General features: G+C 43.3%; 1 protein-coding gene across 1 annotated transcript; it reads left to right on the plus strand.

Moving 5' to 3' along the window:
* Positions 1 to 15,006, plus strand: SAG (S-antigen; retina and pineal gland (arrestin)). Its single transcript, XM_009870297.1, has 15 exons — positions 1 to 96; positions 655 to 715; positions 811 to 855; positions 1,133 to 1,325; position 1,467; positions 2,506 to 2,565; positions 3,719 to 3,786; positions 3,975 to 4,110; positions 4,461 to 4,545; positions 5,789 to 5,861; positions 6,741 to 6,878; positions 7,344 to 7,421; positions 8,265 to 8,288; positions 8,706 to 8,770; positions 14,999 to 15,006. Exons 1-15 carry the CDS (start codon positions 4 to 6, stop codon positions 15,004 to 15,006), a joined length of 1,128 nt encoding a protein of 375 aa, XP_009868599.1. The 5' UTR covers positions 1 to 3.
* Positions 15,007 to 15,385: the final 379 nt, after the last annotated feature.

Here is a 15,385-nt window from a genome sequence, read left to right on the forward strand (position 1 = left end):
ACCATGAGCTGCCCTGAATCTCGGAAGACAGGAACAAGTGGGAAGAATGCTAGTTCTCCTCAAGTTATCTTCAAAAAAAGCTCCCGTGACAAAGCTGTAAGTACCATAATAATGGATTTTATAGGTAAGAGTATTGCTTGTAGTGAGACTGGATATGTATTGGAAAACTCTTTCCTGTTCCCTTCATTTTTTTCTGAAGGACCACGAACTGTATTTAGCACTAAGTTTAGAAGATGATGTAAACACAGTTTATAGGGCAAGCTTCTTATAATACACGAGGAAGGCAACTCGCCTCTCACTCCTATTGGGTTGTACTGCTGCTGGTAAATGTTTTAAAACAAAGTGGATTCATTGTCTTTCCAACCTGATGGGACCAAAAATCTTCAAATCTATAGTTCTTTGTCTCGTGCACAAATACTTATGTTGTACTTTTCAAAGTCTTTGATTCTGATATCCTGAAGCATGTGAAAAATCCTGTTGAGTGTGGTGGAGTTTGCACGTTTGCTGGGGGGAAAAACATTCAATTTAAAATGCAATTGTTGTGATCGCTACAAGATTTGTAGTCTGTGATTTTTGCTCTGTGTCCTGTCACCCCAACATGCAAGCACACAACCATCAATACTTTGTAATTCAACTCTGGTTATTGCCCTACAGCTGACCATCTACCTGGGAAAGCGGGACTTCGTTGATAACATAGAGAATGTGGAACCTGTAGGTATGTCCACAAGGATACACAGTGCCCTTCCGGCTCTCTCTACCCTGGTTATCCTCTGTTAATATTTGTTTTATTTATTTTTCTGTTTCTTTCAGATGGTGTTGTATTGGTGGATCCTGCGGTTATCAAAGAGAAAAAAGGTTTGAGGTCTTATGCAACACATGTTTCAGAGATTGTTAATTCTCTTTTGAAGTGAGATGCTGAGGTAGAACATTTTTTTTATTGCTTTGTCTTCCCCAGCGAGTGGGCTTTTACTCAACATAATCTATGTTCTTACATATGGTATGAATCCTTACGGGGTTATACAGCAGTGTTGAAAGGTGTTTCCCTGATTATCTAGTGCAGGAGGATTTTGCATCCCCCCCGGCTGCGCTGTGAGCCTGGTGCATGCTTCACCCATCATGTGCTTCTTTCCAGTGTATGTGTCCCTGACCTGTGCTTTCCGGTATGGCCAGGAAGACATCGATGTGATTGGCCTCACCTTCCGACGGGACCTGTTCTTCTCTAGGGTCCAAGTGTACCCACCTGCTGACAAGCCAGAGTCTCTCACCCACTTGCAGGAATCTCTGCTAAAGAAGCTGGGGAAAAATGCTTATCCCTTTTTCTTTACGTTAAGTATCTCATAAGAGCCTCTGACCCGCTTATCCTTGTCTGTTATTACCAGGCTGCTGAGTCCTGGGCTGAAGATGGGGATTAGTGGTGAATTCATGTTATGCAAAGTTCCCATTTTGAGTGACAGGCAAGGCACCAGTGTTTTTCCTTGCCATCCTAAGTGGTAAAGTACAAGAATATCCCAATAGCATGTGAAGAGTCCTTGGAAAGGCAAGGAATGTGCAATGAATTTATGCTAGCAAGAGCCCCATACGTCCTTGTCTTCCCCATTCCCGAGGGGCTGGAATACTTTATACCACTGACTCAGTGCTCACAGAGGAAGTGCCAAATCCTTTATCCTTAACAAATGTATGGATCGAACAAACGGATGAAAAGCTCTTTACCAGATGTTGTCATCAAATAACAGCTCACTGCCAAATTCCAATTCTGACAGGATATGCTTCTGGTACTGTCAGTGACATGTCTGCCTTAGCCGTTCCTAGAAAGATCCAGGTTTGAAAACCACATCCTCTGATGTAGCAGCAACTACGTCTTTAAAAGATTCTGCAAAATGGGTTACCTGCCGTAACTATTAATCACTCATGCAATCTAGTGACCTTTGCTGCAGTGCCTTATGGGGTGTTAGCACTCAGCCCCCATGAGCTACTCCGCAGCCTTCCCAGTTGGTGTCTGGAGCTGCCAGCCCTGCCCAGGCTGGGAGCGAATGGATGCTGCCTGGTGACTGCCTGAGTTTCGTGGCCCTAGTTGTGTGTCTGATACTGATGCTTTGCTCAAGCTTCATCTTGTGCGACCAGTGAGTACTGCTGCTGTGAGCTGTATGGATCGTCCTGGATGAGGAGGTAGATGTTGCAGCTTCTACTCTAAGCTGTGCTTCTGGAGCTTTGTTTGATTTTTAGACCAAGTGCTTTGTGTACCTGGACTATGTTTTTACTCTTTTTTTTTCTTCCCTTTCTTGGCTATTAAAGTGTTTTTGAAAGAGAGGGACTTGTTTATACCAGGCAAGATAAGACCTAGTATATTAAGGCCCTTACCTTAACCAGAACTTTAAAGGGTTACCACATTACGGCGAGTGGCCTGTTGCCTTCAGGATGGCTTTGTACCTTTTGTGAGCAATATATTAACTAGAGTATCTGTGTAATATTGCTTTATGGTATTTTTCCTTTTCTTTCTCCCAACAGTTTCCAGATTACCTGCCTTGTTCAGTCTGTCTGCAGCCTGCACCTCATGATGTTGACAAGGTGAGACCAATGGGACACTTGTGCTTATCATGGTTGAAGCAAGTCAAGTGGAAAAAGTCACGTGAATTTATTTGACTAGCTTGAGAGCAGAATAAGGTGATATTGGATTTTACTATGCTGTGCCACAAATGTCAGCAACCTGACTTAAGAGCTACAAGTGTGTGTCACGGAGTTGGAATTTAAGTTCTCAGAATAAGAAAGGAAATCTAGTCAAACAGCAGCAAGACTACTAAATCTGCAGTGCCCTTAAGGATACCACATGATTTGTGGGTCGGCTGCACATAAAATGCTTGTAGCTGTCAGGCTATATGAGAAAAAAAGGAAACTGTCTAAAATCTTACAGATCACTATAAATAGTATGTGTTAAGACCTCCTTCTGAATTAAAACAAATGCAGAGAAAGGATGGCTTGCACATGTGTGTTACCAAACCAAAAACCCTGGAGTAAAAGTCACCAGATAATGAGATATTCTGCAAAATTTCTGACACCATTTAAAATCCTTTTATACTTTACTGGATGCTTCTCTGAACAGCAGTGCTAGGCTAACAGCCAAGCAAGGTAGGATGCAGGTTGTAGAGTCCAGTGCAACAAGGATAAGCTGTAGTTTTTAGCCAAGGAATGTTATTCTGGCAAAAATTCCTGTACTGTTCTCTAGAGAGTTATCCAGGACTCACACAGATGTCCTGTGGTGGTATAAACCTGTTAAAGCAAAGGTCAGCTTGGCCTGATCACTCCCACTCCTTAGACTCTGTGGAAGAAGTTGACCCAGCTCAGGTATCGGCATTACAAAACCGATTGAGCAATTCAGTTCAGAAATTCAAGGTGGACTGGAGAGCCTTGCAGGCTGGTCAGTCTTATAACCTGTAGCATGCTGTGACCTCTACTGCACTGTTCTCCCAGAAAGCCTTTTAGGAGCAGGGATGTCATCTGTCCGAGGCTTGGAATTAAGCCTCATTTCTCAGAAGCAGCATGAAACAGGTGGATGCTGCCACACCAGTTAGGGTGACATCTCTACTGCAATGGTAGGAGGCCAGAAGGGTTTGCGGTTGGCAGGACTTTGACATTTTCTGGTGTACAGAAAGATATTTAAACACCTGCAGATGCTCTTGGCTTCTGACCCTGGTTTCACAGCTGTCTTCTCTCTCTCTGGCAGACCTGTGGGGTGGACTTTGAGGTGAAAGCTTTCTCAACAGAGAATGTGGAAGAGAGAATTCATAAGAGGTAAAAAAATGTGTGTCTGTCTTGAGCTCTGCCCTTCTTAAAGGGAGTGGGTGGTGCAGTACCTTGGTTGGTTGTTCAGCTTTGCCCCACTTGTCGGTGGACTTCCCGGGCATAAGAATGCATAAATGCAGAACTCCTGCCTCTGCCAAGTACAACATACCACCACATTGTCCACTGCTACTTCCCAGGAACTCTGCACGTCTGCTGATCCGTAAGGTGCAATACGCTCCAGAACAACCAGGACCCCAACCTTCTACAGAGACCACCTGGCAGTTCTTCATGTCCAACAAGCCGTTGCACTTGAAAGCTTGCCTCAGTAAAGAGGTGAGGAGTTTGGGGCTGCGTGGGACATCATTGTATTGGCATATCAATATGCATTTTGCTGCCCAAAGCAGCTACTTCATGTATTATTCAGTCTTAGCTGAGACTGACTTGTCCCAGCACTCAGGGGCTCTAATGTAATTTCTTTCTTTAGCTACTATTAGAGGGGGCTGAGACCCTGTTACCAGATGCATTGGAGGCTAAATAAGTCACTGAAGAAGGGTCATGAATTGTTGGGAAGGGTCATCTTGCCTTATCTGGTCTCTGAAGAGATTTAATCTGAAGGGACTAAAGGGGTTTAAGACTTAGGAGAAGCCTCCCGGCTGCGGTTCTGAGCATCAGATTCCTTCCAGGTGTACTACCATGGCGAGCCCATTCCAGTCACTGTCACCATCAACAACAACACAGAGAAAACGGTGAAGAAGATCAAAGTCCAGGGTATGTTTTTTCTGCTGCTTGGGATTCCGTGCGGGCGAGAAGACTGAATGGTGAGCAGACTGAAAGAGAGCCAGAATTTAGTGCTTGCAACAGCTTGAGCAGGCAGTCTGGGACAAGTCAGAAATTTGTCCTTCCACCCTGTCTGTTGCTGTTTCTTTGCTCTTCATTAAGAGAAACACTGCAGCTTTTTCCTGACTTGTGGTTACTGAGAGGGCTTAATTTCAGGCCTCAGTGTGTCCCCTCTAGTAAAGAGAAATGGTCTGGCAGCTACAGTGGGCAAGGCAGGTGCTGTAGGGGAAAACGCCACCTCTTCGGGGAGCTGTCATGGAGGCCAGTGGGAGGAGATCCTCTGACAATGAGATGCTCCTGCTAACTGTGAGTTTGCTGAGGTTGCACACAATTGTGCCCAGGGGTTTCAGAAACATCTGGCACTGTGAGAAGCAGCCGCTCTGCCAGCGATGGTGTAATTCCTCCTGAGGAAGCTAAGGGCAGGGGCTGAGTTTCAGGGGAGTTTTAATACTGTGGGGGTGTTATTTGTGGCACTGCATGTTTTCATCCTACGGGCCCCATTGCACTTGGGCCTGAGGAAGAGAGTCTGAGAGACAAAGGATGAGAAAGACAAGACAGGGAGGACGCAAAATTGCTGAGTTTTTTTACAAAACTTTATCAGGGAAAGCCAGTTCAGTGCCAATCTTGGATGTGCTGTCTATTGATTCACAAATACTTTTAGGCTGACGCGCCTCTGTTAGACTTAAACAGACCTTGTTGGTCCCCAGGTTCTCCTTCATTGGTGTTACACTCAATTACTTTATTTTTTCTGGTATTTGACTAGAGATTATAAGCCATTTATTGTCACAGGTTCTTGACTGCCATCTCCTTGATGATGGTATCTCCAGAATGCCAATGCATGGGCTATAGATATGCAGTGTCAGAAGATAAAAGCGGATGCACTTTGAAAAGAAAGAGGGAGATCTTTTTACTGGAAAGAGCAGGATCCCAGTGGAAACCATGGGTTATTGACTTTTTGTCATCTCCAAATCAAGGAAAAAATTACTTTAGCCATTTGTGTACTATTGGTCTCTGTGCAGGTCAGGCTGTCTGACGTGGTGGTCCCATCAGGCTCGAAATGAGTGGGTTTTCCTGCTGTCCCTCTCATGTCTTCTAAGTCTCGAGGCAGGGGGCAGTCATGTTGTTTCTGATGTGTCTGCACAACTGATTGTTTGCTTTCTCCTTTCTCTCTCAGTGGAGCAGGTTGCCAATGTGGTTTTGTACTCCAGTGACTACTATACAAAAGTGGTAGCTTCTGAGGAAACACAGTGAGTGCTTATCCCTTCTTGCTCCTTCACACTCTCATAATCACCCTCTTCCTCAGGAATGGGAGGTACTCCCAACTATAGTCTGGCAGTTACCTGCTCTTACAGGGCTCTCTCCTCTTACCTTGTGTATGAGTGTCCCCTGCACCACCCATATTCTCTGGATGCAGCTGGTCTCCTTTTCACTTAGTAGGGACCCTACGCTATTTCTCAGAGAATGGAGACACTGCAGAAGAGTTTTGAAGAGTAATTACCTACTAGAAAAACTTAGCAGTGGTACGGGAAGACTCCCCATTGCTTGAAATCTTTAGAGATGCAACTTTTTTCTGAAAGTTGCTGCTGATTGAGTAGAAGTCATGGATTCTCTAGCTTGAGGCCAGGCTTTTTCACACCACTTCATTTGGTTTCTTCTCCCCTTAGAAAGCACATGAAAGCCTTGAGCCTGTGGACGCTGTGAAGGACCACTTGCTCTTTTGTGTTGTGCTGTACTGGCAGTGCAGCGTTGAACTTGACACACCCAGATGCTTTGTATTTCTCTGGTATTTGGCTCTGTAGCTTAAGGACATGTTTTCATTGAGTACTGGTCTTCTCAACTAGGATTAATTTTGTCCAAATTTGGAGGTCTGCAGCATAGTTTTGACTTACTTAAGTCTGCCTTAATGAGAAATTAATGAGAAATAATTTTCTGCAAGCGATTATTCATCTCTTCTGATTGTAAAGGGAAATTTTAAAGTATTTTAGATGTAGACATCCATGTTGTAGACAACTAGAGTTGGACAGATAAATTCCACTCCTTTTCGACAGCTTTGTAATCTGTTTTGAAATCCTCTTTGTTGGGATACACATATTGCTTTCCTCCACTCACCCACTTCTTATTTTCAGGGAGAAGGTGCAGCCAAACAGCAGCCTGACCAAGACGCTGACACTTTTGCCCTTGCTTGCAAATAACCGGGAGACACGAGAAATAGCCCTGGATGGAAAGCTAAAGGATGAGGACACCAACTTGGCTTCTAGCACTATGTGAGCAGAGTTTCGAATGGTTCCAGGTAGTGGAGGGTTATAAAGAAGAGAGGAGGATGGAGAAAACACTTCTATCAGGAGTTTGTACCCATAAACGTGTGGCCAGCTGGATACATTTAAGTTGCATTGCTTACTCCATTGTATTCCTTCAGGGTAAATAGTTATCACGGATCTGGAGAGGTATTTGCTCTCCGTGAGGCTTGTCTGCTCTATTACTTTCAGAAGAATGGAACGTTCGCCTAATTCTTGCTCCAGCCATATATTGTTGCTATGACTTCTATCGGGAGTTTGTACCCGTGAACGTGTGTCCAGCTGGATACAGATCTGGAGAGGTATTTGCTCTCCGTGAGGCTTGTCTGCTCTATTACTTTCAGAAGAATGGAACGTTCGCCTCATTCTTGCTCCAGCCATATATTGTTGCTATGTTGCTGTGCCACCTAACACAGCTCTCTGTTTTCTCTGTAGTGTTAAGGATGGAATAGACAAGACTGTGATGGGGATTCTGGTTTCCTACAAGGTCAAAGTGAAGCTCACTGTTCCAGGGTAAGGGTAACAGACCTTTTGCTACATCTGCATAAAGAGAGGGGAGTGTGTGTGTATTTCATTGACAAGTGAGGAGAGGGCAGGAGAAAGGGCACATGTTGTAGGACATTGGGCTCCCTCTGAAGCATAAATTGTCTGGAAATCAATCTTGGTCTAACCAAGGAAGTTGTCCTGAACCAGAAGAGTTGGACTACCTTCCTTAGATGCTTCAAAGCTGAGGCATGAAACTCTGGTTTGCATTGCAATTTTTTATTTCAAAAACCATAGTTTATTTTGTGAGAATTCAAGTGAAATTTTGTGAGCTTTTACATTGGTATTCTTATTCTCCCAGAGCAGAAGGTAGAGACATCTCCCTGAGAGTCATAATTACTGGGAGAAGATGATGTTATCAATATGAGCTAGTTCCCAGCATACAGTGCAAAAGAGGATGAGGATAATAAATTTCCATTGATAATAGTCACTGTTTAGATCTTTATTGCATTCATCTGTCCTTCTTTGTAGTATGAAAATTACTCAATGATTTACCTAAAGAATGATAAAATGACTGCTGCCTTCTGTGGTCCTCCAATTGCTCTTGCCCTTTGGCTCTTAGAAAAAGGAGCCATGCCTAACGCTTGATCAGGAGTTCAAAAACTTAAACTTTCTACATGGGAGGGACATGAAAAATGAAAATAACTTTTTTATAAAAACAAGTTTATTTGGATGCTATGCCTTGTGGCCAGTAGAGAAGAATATATGAGGAAGATGATTTTGATAGTCCACCAATTAAACAGCATTTAGTAGAGCACTGGAATGGAAAGGCACTAAATACATTTGTGTGTTTCTCTTTATTTTCTTCTGTAGCGTGCTGGGAGACCTAACCTCCAGGTAAATGTCATCTTCCTTTTCAGACCATGCAGTCATAGTTACAAATTCAACTTTTTACCCTCTCTCCTATTTTTTTCCCATCTCCCTAAAATAATACCGATCCCTTAAGCTGATAGAATTAAGAAGTCTGTACATTCGGGTGTTAAAATGAAGCAGTTGCAAAACTGTCTTTGATTTTACATACGTGCAAGTACATTCAGCACATAATAAACCCAGTTTATTGAAGTGGACATGCCTGGGATATTTGTGCAGAAATCAGAATAAAATGCTTTTTGAGGGGGGAAAATTATGATTAGAAAAAGATGAAAGAATGAGTGAAGCAGGAGTTCAGGGCTTGGGCTGGCCTGAGGTGGGAAGGAAACGGAACCAGACATGAATGGAGCTGTGGATCTGATGCGTTCTCTCTTCTTCCCAAAGTGAAGTGGGCACAGAGCTGCCGTTTCGTCTCATGCACCCCAAACCTGAGGAAAAGAACCCAGCAGGTCTGTTACACCTGGTTTTTGCCTTTCTTCATTATCAGACTTAAGTAAAATCTTAGCAGTGCAAGATTTATAATGGTTTGATCTACAGGACGCCTTTAGAGTCCGCAAGACTCCGGTATGAGGGCTGCTTTGGACATATGTGTATACGTATCTCAACCTCAGGGCACAAAATAACAGGGAGGAAGGATGGTAAGATGGGAGAAGGTGGAAATGGGTCAGTTCCCTTTTTATCTTTCATCCATGGAATCACAGCTCAAATCACAGGGGCTTGAGGAAGTGCTGCATTTAGATGTCATGATTATCGTGCAAAATGTCCCAAATGAAGCTGTTGGCAATTCCCAGCCAGATTGTAGTAATGGAAAACACCTAAGATACATGAGCATTATAAAAAGTAAAATGCTTCTAATCAAGTTAAGAGGTGATAAATCCATTTGTGATTTTAGAGTCCCTGTCATCTTGATATGGCATTGGTTATAATGTCTGTGCTGTGGCCTTTTTGTTCAGTGGGTACCTGGGAGGAATGTCTCTTCCAAGTCACGTCAGTAAATAAAAGACTGGGAACTTTAAAGCAGTGTAAGGAGTGAGCCTTCCCCAGGCATGTCGAGGCCTGAGATCAGATGCCAAAGCTGCACACTGTCTTGAGCATCTGTGTTCTCCACCCATTTCCTCAGGCCCTGGCTGGCTCTGTTCTCTAATGCTGAACACAGAAAACAAGCAAGGTGCTTGCACTAAATCAGAAGCTCCTCTACAGCATCTGAGGCAGCTTTTGAACACAAAGCATTATGCCAGCCTTACGGGGTTGAGGATGTTACAGATGAGCCATCTTGTTCTGCCCTCTATATTTGGACAGAGTTGCACGGACTTCAAATGAAAACCCATGGCTATTGCTGCACTGCTTTTTCTTTTTTTACATTTTTCTTTGGGCTCAAACTTACCTAAAGCTGCTGTGACTAAGACCGCTAGAAGGTGATGGTGGAACCTGTGAGAAGAGTTATCCTGGGATAGGTGCTTTGTTCTATACTGGAAGCATTAGAAAGGAGCCACTTGAGTCCTTATTGTGCAAAATTGTTGGAGGAACCAAGTGTGAGTGATGAGAAGGGAGACTGGTGATCCATTCACACTCAGGTTGCTCTGGCTGGCAATCAGTGTTTGCTAATTATGGATGTGCTGGAGTGGATGAAGGTAGCTGTTGCTGGCATAGCTGTGCCTGTGCTTTGGGTTTCCCTCCCCTGCCGCAGGCCGGTGAAGCTCTGCCAGCAGAACGCTGACATTGCCGTGTGCTTGATCGTCATCTCAGATGGGTGACTCACTGTGGGAGAGCCGCTTTGGCAAGGGTCTTCTGTCTCTTCTGGTAGTTTGTACGTACAAAAGCATTTTCTTCTGGCTTCCCTGCAGCAATCCCTCTGCCCAGAAGTGGCTTCAACTGGCATCAGTGGCCCCAGGAGCAGTGGCTGGTGGGGGCCATCTAGTGTCCATGGGAGCGTCGCAGGGCAGAGGTGCTGGTGGGGCAGCTCAGGGCTGCAAAATCTGGAGCAAATTTCATGGAGATTCAAGACAAAGAAAGTTTGAAAACTTCAAACAAGGATCATCCGAAAGCTTAGGCAAATGTAAAGAATTTTGCCTTTTTAGAACGGTGTGAATTTTTTCTTTTACGTGACATTTTTTGGTGTTAACAACGCTGCAGCCCCCTTTTTTACTGCTTATGCTTCAGGCAGATGACTCTGGCAGAAACATTTATAATATGAGGAAAAATGGAAGTCAGGCAGTTCTCCCTTCCAAGATCATTTCAGAGGACAGCTGATATACTCCTTTATATAGTACACTCAAAAGGATGTGGGCAGAAGACTTTACAAGGGAAATGGAGAACTGCAATATTTCTCAGATCACTTCCCCCAACACATCCTCTTACCAAAGGCACAGCCCACGTGTTGTTTGCTACATCAAAGTCTTCTAGGAGCTTGCCGTCAGAAGACAGCTACGGTTCATGTATTTTGTGCAGATGGAAACTGCGAGTTTCTTACAAATTGAAAAAAAATACAGGTAGTTTCAGGAGCTTATCCCATGGGAAAGTCCTCCAGACAGTTAACTCGAGAAATAAATGCTTTCTCTTAAAAAAAGATACTGTAATACAACGTAAAATTCTTTTGAAGCCTGCATATCTGACTTAAGAACTGTGCTAGAATGTGGTGTCTGAGCTCATTATGGGGAATAAAACAGTTTCCCATATAAAGCTGGTAAACAAAAACTCTTTCTGGAATTATGGGCTGGTAGTTTTCCGTGCGCTGTGCCTAATCACTCTTCCCAATTATGAGTTCACACTTCAAAAATTTTTGTTCTACCACTTTAGTTCATAAACTGAGAAATAAAATGTGTTTTATTAGTGAAATACCATCTAATTTGGAATTGGGCAAATCAAGACTTAATTGCAGTGATGGAGCTGCAAAAAAAATAAATTGTTTAGACTCTCAAAGGCCCCAAAAGATGAAATTTTTCTTTGTTGGCTTGTTCAGCAGCCTCTGCAGTGGGTGTAGACAGGGGTGCATGCACAGGGAATTTTGAGATCACTTGTTATCTTCTTTTTCCGTTCTGTTTTGTTTTTACTGATGAGTCAGTAGTAACCAGTTTGCCTATTGCACCTCCCTGCTTACTTGTCTGTCATTTCATCTTAAGACACTGCTGAGAGAAGGGAAAGAAATCCTAGCAACCATTTCATAAAAGTCAAAGCTAAAATGGGATTTAATAATGCTGTGTACTGAGATTTATTCCTTGCAGTGGGGTAATATCCTCTTCCCTTCTCTAGCCAAGCTGATTTATGACAAAAGTAAATCAAGCGTGTAGCATCAGTATATTTAATCATGCACGGCTGATCCAAGTGTAGAGAACCTCAGAACAAGCAGCTTCTCAAGAGCCTTGTTTAATTTGCTCAGGGCCAAACTGGAACAAGTGTGATCAACTGCTGCGTGCTTTATTTCAGGGCAGATTGCTTTGCCCTTTTTACTTGTCTGCGAGCAAGCTCTGAAGCGCTCATCACTCGGTGAAAAGCAGGTCTGTCAGAGTGCAAGGCTATTGCAGATTGCTTGATCTTTCTTTTCTGTGCCTGGAGGAGATGGAAAAGGAACAGCTTGCTACCTTTTCTTTTCCACGTTTATTTATAGCCTCCTTGTCTTGACTTCTTGTAGGTCAGTGTTTGCATGTTTCATGTGTGCTGGTTTCGCAACTGGTTTTGGACCCATGTGGTTCACAGGTGGTTATTTTTAGGCAAAGCACCTCCTGTCACATTGGCAGGCTCTCTCTTCCGCCTGCTGACAAAAATGTATAGAGCTCTGTTTCTTTTAAAGATAGATTCAAACTGGGCTGTGTCTTCATGCTTCTGAGGCTGTTCCAGGTCAGCAGTCAGCTCAGAAGATCCTGCTGGGTTTTTCTCAAAGCTGTGGTCTCAGCATGAGTTCTTTGGTCTGGGGTTTTCCTGCCCTTTTCCTGATGCTTTACGTTTTGTAGGCCTATGCCTTGGACACTGGCTTTTGTTTTGGCTGCTGTTCAACAAATGGTCATTCATCTGCTCCCTTGTTTAAACTTGCATGAAAGGGCTGGCTTCAAGAAACCTGTAAATGCTTTGCCCCTTTAGTAGTAAAGCTATACCTGCCCTGTATTAGTATTATAACTTTCAGAAATTAGTGAATTTTTAAAGCACTTGTATATCTTGACAAACAGCACAGCCTACTCTCTTCTTTTTCCCCCCATAAGGTTAAGAGAGGTTAACAGCATGCATGCTTCTAATGAAAATTACCATATGCCACAACTTTAATTATATGGAATCATTTCTGTGGCTGCATATTAAAAGCTTACAGAAAACCCTCTGCAGAGAGAGTATGATGACATTCTGGAGCCTCATCGATCCTTGAGCACAGCCCCCTCCCATCCCAACCCTCAAAGCAATTGCTGGCATACTAGTTAAAAACAGGAAAAGTCTATCAATATTCAGGTGCCTGAAGATTTTTCAATATGATAATGTTGAATAAGCCACACAATGGCAAGAGAACTAGGTGGAGCGGACCTAACTCCTGACAGGGTGAAAATGCAGCCATTTAACAAGCAGTATAGCAGCCTGAAGGTAAAGTAGTGCATCTTTTACTGTAATCTTACATCTGAGGTATGTGATAGGTTACTCTACTGCCACGTTACCTCTGTACTGATTCAGTAGGCATTTATCTGACCGTAAAGCAAAAGAATACATATTCCTCCTGCCAACCTGTTTTGTAAAATTGCCTTCAAACTGCATTGGTAGGTAGCTCACTTGGCTTCACCCACATCACTGGTGTCACTGTTTCCATAATAATGAACGTACTTCAAAGTGGGGAAAGAAAGCAGGCTATTTAAAGGATAAAAATTGGTAGAAAAAATGAAATTAGAATGATACTGTATGCTTTGGAAATTTTAAAAGTTCTAAATATGTCATTTTAAATGCATTTCAGTCAAGCATGCATGCCCTGAGACTTTCCAGCCTTCATCGTGGCTTCTGCGGGTAGATGAAACCATCCTTTTCAAGTCTGGAGAGACACCCTCACAAATGTCTTTACATGATCCATCCTTTGAGGCATTTTGACTAGAGTGGCCCCATCTGGCACATTTTTAATTCTGATTTTTCCAGCAGTGCTAGTTGCTACTTATTGCCCTTGATTTCAGCATGCGTTCATTGTAGGAATTCTCCAGGTAGCAAGTTACCCAGTCAGTGAAGCGTCCCAGATCCCTGGTGAGTTCTGTAGCGCGATGGCCTAGCTGCGCTTGGCTCCCTGACTTCAACTCGTGAGAAGTAAGCCAGTGAAGCGACTGTTATTTGCCAAAGATAAAGTAACTGTGAGAACACAAAATTCCCTGCCCTCATTGGATCACTGCAACACAGTCTGTTTTGCTTATTTTAGGCTGTGCTGAAACAGCTCCCAGGGACTCCTGCTAGCCAGCAGGCCTTCGTTATGGTGTGGTTAGCAAAGATGCCATTAAAGAAACACTAGTGCTGAAGGTCTTGGGTTAAATGAAGTTGGGCATATTGCCTCAAGTGCATAACCTATCTAGTGAGAGACCACCTTGGCCTTTCTGTGTTCTGACCTCTGATTTTAGTATCTTGATGTTTATTGAAAAAGAACATCATCTTTTCATCACCTGGCTGCTTAAATCACAGTGACAGACCAAGTAAGACTTATATCACGTCACACAAGCACTGTCATTTTGTGTACAAGTGTGTGCACAGATGTGCCTCACAGCTGGGACTCCTAGCAAGCCTAAATGGGAAAATCTGTCTTCATTTTCCTTATGACATGCCCTTATGATATCTTGGACAACATTGCTACAGTGCTTTTCCATTAAGGAGATCAACTTTTGCTTCATCAGGTGCATGTACACACATTTGAGACTTTCTGGAATTCTCTTTGTATTGCTGCAAATCCTACTGTTTGTCACTGTTTTGTCAGTTTATAAATTTTTGCTAGTTTCAGTTAGCACTGTTCTAACTACTTGGTGTGCCTTTTTCCTCCTTTGCTGCGTGCTGATGACTGCAGAGAAGGATAGGTAAGTTTCTTTTAATATTTCACACTCTAGCTGCAGGTGTGCATTGACTCTTTGAAAAGTCCTCAAAGTTATCCAAAAATCCACAGGATTCACAGAGTATGAGCTTAAATCCCAAGTGAGTAAGTTACTGGGGCTTGACAAATTGCTGCTTTCAGCTTGAACAGCAACGCTTGCTCATGTGAAACTAGTTTAAAAAAAATCATGTTTTGCCTCACCGTTGGAGGGGCATGCATGTTCATGGTCAGCTGATGCTCTGTAGCTCTAAATGTCAGGAACTCCATTAGATTGGACCATGTGCCCCTATTTTAGTACAGAAGGAATAAGGATGAAAAGTTTCACATTTTATTTCTAGGCAAACACCCTTTCAGGCTGCACACTATTCAGCTGGCTGATAAATATTTAGCTGAAATGGGCATGATTCAGTACAGATGAAAACTTCCTCAGTTTGTCCTATCTAGCTCAATCAACTGCTTTTCATGCTAGCTAGGATACCACCAGTGAAGACGGTGCCTGTGGAAATGTAATCCAAATCCCTTTGAAGACAAAGGAAACATTACCAGAGGCTGCTCCAGGTTCCTCCTCTTCCTCCTGTGTGTTGCCTTTAGTCTACTGGTATAAAAAAATCGCTAACGTGATTTTGAAAGACCTGTGTTTCTTGCATTTCAGTGAAGTAGAGCTGGTATTTGAGGAATTCGCTCGTCAACAGCTAAAAGATATGCCTGACAACGAAGACAAGAATTCGCCCTCGGCCGAGGAGTGACTGAAAGAACAAGCTGCTGTAGAAGAGATATAGTCTGGCATGAGTTCTAGTAGAGTATGTGTTCTCAGTGTGTGCGTGGTCTTCCAGGGATCAGCCCTGCATTCAGTGGATGTAATACCATGAATCTCTATTGCTTATTAAAATGTTCAGTGCTAGAAGAATGTAGCAAGCTCAAAACCTGGTGTTTACTGAACCTACCAGAGGAGGACATGGAAGGCTGCCATGCCATGGCTTCTGCTTTCAGGGCTACCCAGTACCCCAGCTGGTTCCTTTCACCACTGGTGAGAGCTGGA

The sequence above is a fragment of the Apaloderma vittatum genome, unplaced genomic scaffold (genome assembly GCF_000703405.1).
Source record: "Apaloderma vittatum isolate BGI_N311 unplaced genomic scaffold, ASM70340v1 scaffold3895, whole genome shotgun sequence".
Taxonomy (NCBI): Eukaryota; Metazoa; Chordata; class Aves; order Trogoniformes; family Trogonidae; genus Apaloderma; species Apaloderma vittatum.